Source organism: Melitaea cinxia, chromosome Z (genome assembly GCF_905220565.1).
Source record: "Melitaea cinxia chromosome Z, ilMelCinx1.1, whole genome shotgun sequence".
NCBI lineage: Eukaryota > Metazoa > Arthropoda > Insecta > Lepidoptera > Nymphalidae > Melitaea > Melitaea cinxia.
This window is the reverse complement of record NC_059424.1, coordinates 7,755,822-7,765,296: the sequence shown is the minus strand read 5'-3', so window position 1 is coordinate 7,765,296 and position 9,475 is coordinate 7,755,822. Positions and strand designations below refer to the sequence as shown.

The 9,475-nt window shown below is 33.3% G+C and overlaps 1 protein-coding gene across 1 annotated transcript; it reads right to left on the bottom strand.

The window, feature by feature from the left end:
• Nucleotides 1–4,033: 4,033 nt before the first annotated feature.
• Nucleotides 4,034–8,578, bottom strand: LOC123668716 (probable cytochrome P450 303a1). Its single transcript, XM_045602415.1, has 3 exons — nt 7,521–8,578; nt 5,282–5,399; nt 4,034–4,481 (listed from the first exon to the last, which is right to left on the bottom strand). The coding sequence occupies exons 1-3, from the start codon at nt 8,576–8,578 to the stop codon at nt 4,155–4,157; spliced, it is 1,503 nt and encodes a 500-aa protein (XP_045458371.1). The 3' UTR covers nt 4,034–4,154.
• Between the last annotated feature and the right edge of the window lie 897 nt (nt 8,579–9,475).

Sequence of the window (9,475 nt, the reverse complement as noted above, 5' to 3'; positions counted from 1 at the left end):
GGATGGTTATCCCGCCATCGGTCGGTTTTTTAAGTTCCAAGGTGGTAGTTGAATACATATAAAATATAAACGATAAACAAAAAAAAAAAATAAAAAAATGTTTATCATATAGCTTTTTTATTAATTATATTGAATAAGATAACATGCTGTATACGTCTAAAAACCTGTCTGTGAGCGTGTTGTCCGCAAGGTATTGGTCATGTACCCGCATTATTCGCACAAACATTATGCTTGCATCTCTTAAATATTTGTTATCCTACCCATATACTGCATAATTATTGTTTATTTATATTTTGATTTGTATTCCTTTACTTAATATTGAGAACAACTGTAACATAGATTGTAGCACACACAAATAATTTAATATATTTCTTTTCTTATTGTGAGTTTTAAAGTTTAGAACTTCGAATGTAAATATACCAAGTCTAGTCCAACAAGGGCATTGTTACTGTTGGTAAGTATGGAAGTGATACGTAATTGATATGTCTTAAATAAATACGGAAAGGCACTGTAAAAGCATACAGCATTCACTACAGATTGGACCGATAAATTTAAAAAGAAAAAGTGATCATTTCTGTACTTTTCGTTTTGTTATGTACCTACCGACGACGACAACGAAACGACTTACATTTATAGCATTTTTCTTATATTAGTGTGAAAAAAGCATTAAGCCCACCTGATAGTAAGCGGTTACCCTAGTGTATTGACAATTACAACTCCTGGAACATCACCAATGCGTTGCCGACTTCAAGAAAAATTATCGATAGCAGCGTTACTACCTTAATAACACTTTGATGTTTTTGATTACACACACTCTCTCTTCTTGATCTGATCATAATACTATCTTAAAAATTCCACAACACGTTCGTTGTTCCAAATTCTTGTTACTGATCGCTGTTGCTCTCTAAACTCTTTATATGCATGAAATAAATCCTAATATTAGTCTGCTTACCAAAGCTGATTCTAACTTCGCTTAGAGGCATTAAAAAAACATTAATACTTCCAATCAGAACCAATCTTAAATCATTAAAAGAAATCAGAGTGAGGATCGCTTTGCGCACCATGCAGGGTTTGTAAATAATAGGTCGCAAACAGACAATAATTTTGTATAGTACAATATCTATCGCTCTCTCTAACTTCAGCCTATCACAGTACACCGCTGGACATAGGCCTACCCAAGTTCGTGTCAAGTATCCCGGTTTTCCGTAATTCTAATCCAGCCTCAATCGGCAAACTTGTATAATAAATAATCAATAAATAAATATCATTTAACATACACACACGGTCGTCTGTTCCTTTGGTAAGCAACTTAATGCTTGTTTTTCAGGTAACAGCCGACTGTTATAACTATATTATTTTTTGATAAATATACATAGAAATAATACATATATAAATACAAATATTACACCCAGACTCAGGCGGGAATCGAACCCGCAACCCGCGGAACAGAAAGTAGGGCCACTACAAACTGCACCAACGGGCTAGTCGAATAATATTATAATTCAATATAATAACATTGTTATTTAATGCCACGGTTCGCTTAAACCAAAAATAAAAATCATCATATCAAAAATTTCGCTCTAGCGGGTACATCGTTCCTAGCCTTAATTGGCTAGAGCGTCGACACGGTCAGTCGGAGACGCGGGTTCGAATCCCACTGGAGCGGTCAATTTTTGATATGATATTCAAAAATGTTAATGCCAAGGCTTAATGCGGTGCGGGGATTCAAACGCGTTGAATTGAACAAATATTACAGTCTAAGACTCTAAGAGTGTCGGTAAAAAAATCTTTATTTCAGACGTCAGAGTGCCTCGTGCGAGTTTTTCACAGAAACATGACAGAAATGCGTTTATACGTGAAGATTATTTTGGATAGGAATTTAAACAGTGCAGCCTAGACGATAAAGAATAGTATACGATATAATCGATACAGAGTCATCTAGCGGCAAACGCGAGAACTAGGTTGAAATCCCGAATTTCCTATACAAAATGAAGTTAAAATTTACGCCCGTTATTGCGAGACGGATGAAACAAAACTCGCACTAGGCACTCAGGCATTAGAGGTACATAACGTTATCGGTATCGTTAAGAAGCTCTGGACAATTGGGGAGCAAGCTGGTGAATGCGTGACGAGAGCGGTACAAAAAGTATGACTGGGCGAGACGAATGGAAGTTGAGAGGAAGAAATAAATAATAATTAGTAAAAATAAAAAGAAATTGGTTACCGCGCCATCTGTCACAAAATAAATGAACTTCATGATACGTAATGTTAGCAGTGTTACTGCCTTTCATAACATTGGTAAACGTGTTGCGTATAGGTGCGTAGTAGATGGCATTGTTTAAGACGTGTGTAATGTACGTGACACTTTAGTAGTATTTAATAAAAGTTTCACAGTTGTCGCTGCAATCTACCTTTTAAAAGAGCCATCAGAGTATTGCTTATAGATGCGTAATAGATGGCGCTGCATTAGACACGTACATACAAACGACCGTTTCACAGATGTCGCTAACACAGTGGCGAAATAAACCCTATAAGTATAATATGTAAATAATATTTTTTTTTTCGTGTGGTCGATTTAACCCTATAAATATTCAACCAGACTAAACTCCTTTAACCAAGGTTGGTTTCATACCGATACCACGTCTACTACCACTAGATACGACTAGGTAGTCCTTCTATGTGTCGTAGGTTACACAAACTTAAACAATGTTCTAACTTCTTGTAATCTATCCACTTAAATTAAAATTAATTGCTAAATATGTTGCTATACCTTAAAGTCGAGAATAGATGAATCATTTATTGTATTATTTTAAGTTTTCTAATAATTGAAAGAAGGCTATTATGGACTAAAATGCTAAGACGATTTTGCTGCAAATTGCAACAATTAAAAAAAAAGTAACGAATATATCAACTTTATGGGTTTGGCAGTTCCCAAGATCTAAAAACGACTCTTAAGGTCAGCTAATTTAAAAGGTACCTTCGATCTATAAGATCATAAAAAAATTAAAAAATTAAAAAAACAACATTTTTCAATTAAAAATACCTTAAAAAAAAGACACATAAAAAGTGTTTCATACGATTTAAAATAACTCAATGCTAGAAAAACAAGGAATCAGACCAGGTTCACATATACACGTACTAATGTTTTTTTTTTTTCTTTTTTTGTAATATCTCATTTAGGATCCGGTTCAGATATCTCTTGGCTGATCATAAACTTTGCATGCTAACACTATAAAAGTTTGCTTGTTGAAAAGCACTATCTTCATAATCTAAAGTAAGTGTAAGTTAGTTTGATACTGCATACATCAGTCGTTTTCTCTGGTACATTTAGGAACAATACCTTCACTAAGGACGAATTAGACTTTAACAGTAGATTAGGACTTTTTTCTCTTCAATTAATAAATAACAGCTTTTGTATTCATATTTGCGAATAACAATATCACATAAATATAGTAAAATTCGATGGTAAACGGATGGTAAGATGGATGTGGTATGTAAAACTTTTATCTGTTTGATTGCGTCATCGATCAAATAGAGTTATCCGCAACCGGTGTAACAGGCCCTTAATCTAAATTAATAAGAAAATTCAGTTTCAACTTCAAATGTATTTAAATTGATATAGTATAAGATATACCTGGCTGTTTGGCTACGGCATTAAAGAATAATGAATAGCCACCTCCTCTCTTTTCGTGGGTGTCGTAAGAGGTGACAAAGGAATAACACAGTTCCACTACCATCTTGGAACTTATAAAGCCGACCGATATCGGGATCCAACCATCCAACTGCTGGCTTTGAAATAAACAGGCCGAAGACGGGCAGCAGCGTCTTCAGTGCGACAAAGCCAGCCCTACGGTCACCAACCCACCAGCGTGATGACTATGGGCAACACACATGAGTTCGCGCCATCTTTGGCGCAAACTTGTGAAGGCCTATGTCCAGCAGTTGACTAAAATAGGCTGAAATGATGATGATGAAATAATCAAGATATATATATATATATTAAAGTTATGACGAAAAAATTGAAAATGTTTTATAAATATATTATTTTTATAATTATATTATTGTTTTCGAATAACTATTGAAACGTAATCTACGATTAAAATCTATATAAAACATATTTGATTAACTTTTTAATTCATAAAATTTAACCAAAGTCACTTGATTGTTCTGCATACAACTAAAGCATTGAAAGGGGCTGCGGATGCAGTGGCTCCATCCACGTGTTCTAAAGACGGCAATGGCTCCCCCGGTGCGGGCAACAGCGAAAACTTTTGCAAAAGAGTCGTTGTAAGCATAAATATATTGCATTTCGCTAAAACATCTCCCATACATCGATGCTTAGATAATCCAAAGGGGAAATAATAGTCGGGCAGACAAAGCTTGCCATTAACAATGAACCGTTCTGGGTTAAAACTGTAGGGTTCGGGAAATAGTTCTTCGTCCATTAGTATATTTGGAAAATTGCTGACGACCATTGTGTCCTGTAAAGTAAAAAAAAATATTTTGTCATATCTACAATTATTATTACAACTAATTACAAAACAGAAGTATTGTACTAAGTACTTAAGTACTTTTGTTTTATTTTAATAAAAATATTTTATATATTTTATATCTATACTAATATTATAAAGCTGAAGAGTTTGTTTGTTTGTTTGAACGCGCAAATCTCAGCAACTACTGGTTTACAGCAAACTACTGGTACGAAAAATTCTGTCAGTGTTAGATAGCCCATTTATCGAGGCTATAGGCTATTATATATCATATTGCTAAAACCAATAGAAGCGTAGCACTAATGAAGAATGTTTCAAAATCGGCCATTTTTTGGGAGCTTTCGCTGCGTGCCCTGCGTAAACAGTATAAGTTTTGTATATATAATTGAAAAACACAAATACACGTTTTTTGTGTATATACTGTAGTATTTAACTTGCAGGTTAAATCTGGACCAGTCGTTGTCAACAGTGAGAGAGTACCATGTACTGGTGAGCCACCATGGCCACCGGGAACTATATCAGCAGCTACTGGCATCAAAAATTATCGGAATACTTGCTATATAAATGCTGTGATACAGTTCCTTTCACATACTGATGTTATTCTGAGTATTTTGGTTTAGAATATTATGAGGTGAGTTTTACGAACTATATTTATAAATATTGTAACTATATAAGTAAATAATGTTTTCTAATGTTTACGCGTTTATTAAATAAAAATAAATAAATAATGTTTTGATCACATCCATACAATGATTTAAAAAGTCATTTTTTTCAGTATTACATAGTCTTACTTTTGGTATATTATATCCCGCTAAGGTCGTGTCACGTAAAGCTCGATGGGGAACTCCAAAGGTCCTGCCCATGAAGTGACGGATGCATTCGTGAACGACAGCTTCATTGTAGGGCATGCTAAAAATAGTAAATGTTTGATTTAAACCAGATAAAAACGTGAATGGTCTATAAATTTTATAAAATTTGGCGTTATAACTATAAATGTATAAATATACCTTTTAAGTTTTAATAATTTACATTTATCTATTTCTTCACCATAAGGACACTCAGGGCCTCTAAGCCCAGGGTCCTTATGGTGCCCCGAATATCTAACAAGACCTATTTTTATATCTACTGTGAGTATTTATTTAATCATTTACTTACATACTTAATTACATTTACTAACAATTTATGTGATAAATAATGCAGCTAAAACAGTTTTTTTTTATTTATTTATTATTTAACAGAGTGAGGTAGGGCACAGCAGGCATGTTTATAATCTGGAGCAGCCCGACTGGGGTAGTAACTCGACCTTACCAAAGATCACAGCTAAATAATACTGCTTTCAAGCAATGTTGTGTTCCTGTTGGTGAGTAAGGTGACCAGAGCTTCCGGGGGAATTGAGGATAGCGTCAGCAAAGCGCTTGTGATCCTTATAACTCGTGAAGACCACAGGTAAGATTTTGTATGACCACCTTTCGATTCGATAACTTATTTGTTACTTGTCACTTGATAATTATTTATAATATCAATACAATAATCTACGCTTATTATGCCTTTGATTTTAACTAATTTTTTCGTCCTGAACAGTTTTTTGTATATTTTTAACGAGAAGCCGGATAGGAATTTGTCCATATTCAGAATTGTTACTTATAACCGACTTAAGTAAAATATTCTTTTATTATTCCAAATAACCTTTTTCCATTAAGAAACCGGTTTATCGATGTATGTTTTGCGAAACTGAAGCGCATAAATTTGTTAGTTTTTGTATAAATTAGGGACGTTGGTAATGCGTATTTACTTGACTATTTTTAAGTCGACCTATGTTGTCTACCACATAACTTTTCACTGGATATACAGATTTTAATAATTATTATTTTAATTAAAGACTAATGCTTGTATTGCAGTTGCATTTAAATTTAATTGTGATCAGATAACTACTTTTTGAGTAATCTTTGATAACGAGTGTTTATTTGACTATTATTTCGTCTACTTACGTTTACTTGTCTTGTCAAGCAAACAATTATTCCTACCTCATTAATTTTTATTTATCGATAAATCCAATCCTTCAAAAAAAAATAACTTAGATTATTTTTATTGATTACTAATAAAGATGCAGTTTTTTTGGTGCTTTACTAAAAAGTTTGCGAACTTAGAAAATTTCCACATCGCGGAATTTTAACTATCATATTTGAATACAAGAATAGGTATGTGGCCAAATAGCGTCAAATTTATAAATATTTATATTGAATGCTTTCCTAAGTTTCACTAGAACAAAATCGCGCTGTATTCATTAAAGACAACCAATAAGTCTAAGCTGCGTACTTTTTTCCAATAGATAACAGGCTTTCTGATCCCTAAAATCATTTTCTTTCGATTTCGACTACTTCGACTACTAAAGGTTGGTACTCAAGGTTGGTTAAATTGCAATTAGAGTGATGCGTACCTACATTTTTTTATCTCTTATTGTATATCACGTGTTCCTATCTTAAAATTATAATTAGACTGTTCTGCTTATTTTTATATTTTTGTTCATAAATTAATGCTAATATATAAAATAATAATTAATTAATTCTACGTAGTTGTTTATAATTTACTACTTATTACTTTCAAACAGTGCCCTAAATTTGTGTGTCCTAATTATTTATTTAATAATATATATAAAGTTGATACATATAAAATCTTATCACAAAGCGATATTTTATTTGTTTAATTTGTAAAAGAGGTTTAAAGCAAACAAATTGCTGACAATTGTAATGTAATTTAATACATACATTTTTTTTTTTTTGATATAACTAGGTCGGCAAACAAGCGTACGACTCTTCTAATAGTATGGTAAGCGATTACCATAGCTTACAGACGTCTAAAACACCAGAGGCATCACGAGCGTGTTGCCGACTCTATCTATACCCAGGTCCCTCCAGGAGGTCACCTTACTCACCAACAGGAACACAACACTGCTGTAGAGTAGTGCTGTTTAGCTGTGATCTATATATAAGATGACATAAAAATATCTCGTTATAAAAAATTGTTACTCACTAAGGACGGTCATCAAGACAGGGCATTCGATCTTTCCCGACCACCCTATCTATTTCTTCTTGTGCCTTCTTTTGAACTCCTTGCTCTCTAACAAGGTAATTAAAGCAAAAACTCATACTTTTGTTTGTTGTTTCCGTCCCAGCCATAAACATATCTAAACAGGTTGCAACTAATTGACCTTCAGAATATGTGTTTACTTCCCCGTGCTCTTTTAGAACCCTCACATAAACGTCCATAAAATCTTTGTCTTCTGTATTGGGATCAAATCTACTTTTATGTACAGCGATTTCATCGCGTAGAAATTGCCATATTCTTTGATGAATTCTGACGAATTCAGTGTATCCAGATGATTTCGGTGCCAAAATAGATAAGAAAGGGAAATGACTGAAGAGACACCCTACCATATCGATTGCTGAGAACAGTTCGTATAAAATGGTTTGCAACAGGACCATCCGAGGGTCACTTGGTTTATATCGAATACCAGCCATCATTGTCCATAAGGTGTTCAAAATGTAAGTCGCAAAAAAATTGTGCATTGGAACAACAGCACTTTTATTGTTATTTAACATTTCCAGAACATCATCTACCATGTGTTTAGCTTCGGATGATGATATCTCACTCATACCTTTTCTTCCAAACCCAAATTCCTTTAGATGCTTAATTAAAAACCTTCTCTGTTCTTTCCAGAGTTCACCATCTGTCAAAAGGACACCTTTTCTTTCACCCCACGTTCTTGTTTGATAGAAGATTCCTTTCGGTCGTCCATCAATATCTTCATTATAAAGCATTTCTTTATTAGCTTCAACAGTATTCACCATAACTATGCGATCTTTTCCAACTTTAAGACCAAGAAGATGTCCATCTTTACTGTAAAGTTTGGACAATTCTTTATAACTTTTATAAAGGTACTTGGTCTTTTTTCGAATTTTGTTAATTTCTAGAGCACTTCCGACGATCGGTAACCATTTTGGACCAGGGGGATAGTTTTTTGGTTTCACAGTGTCTAAGTAAAGCAGTAATCCAATGATTGATACAACGACAAGTAAAGTCAGCCACATCTGAAAGTGATAAAAACGATTTACTTATTAAAAAAAAAATTAGGAGCAAACACGCACGAGAAAAAAATGTTTTTTCTTTGTTTGTTTAAGCGCGATAATCTCAGGATATATTGGTTCGAACTTAAAAAATATTTTTATGTTAGAGAGTCCATTTACCGAGAAAGGCTATAAATATATCGTTATATATTTCGTTACGTTGTTTTTTTTTTAATTAACACGGGTTAAACCGCCACTTACAGCTAGTGTAAATTATATTACTGAAATTTTGTATTATATAAAACATGCTATTAAACATTTTATCACTCTTCTATTTATGATACAAAAAAAAACCAAACATTGTTTAATCAAACAGAAAATAAATGGTCTTCGACGTACGGAACAAACAGGAAACAATGACGGTTGAATATCGAGAAATTATTTCAATTAAAATATCGATACATATAATACTTGTTATTCGATACTATTTACCTAAAGCTCCGCCGAGCAAACAGAAAACAAGGTAGCTCGTTAATAAGTTAATAACAAAGCAGTTCTCTGAGGTAAAGCTTGTTTATCGTACAACGGATTGGTAATTGAATTATTTTTGAACATATATTTTTTATATTTCTGTAATAATGTTTTAGTTATATTCATATATCATCTATGTTAGGCTGAGCCACAAAAGAAATCAATAATTTTTTAAAGTATATCGAAAATATTATTTGGGATGACAAAAAAAATTATAGCGAGATTTTGAGCCGTTAATATTAATATGAAAAGGTCTATCGTCGTAAGATATATCGCAATTTTTGATTCTTTTTTCGAAGCAGGATTTTGTCTTATAACTCCTAAACCATCGAACTAAAGGAAATTTTTGAGGGATGTGAGGGGAACACGTCGGTGTCACCAGTTTGGGGG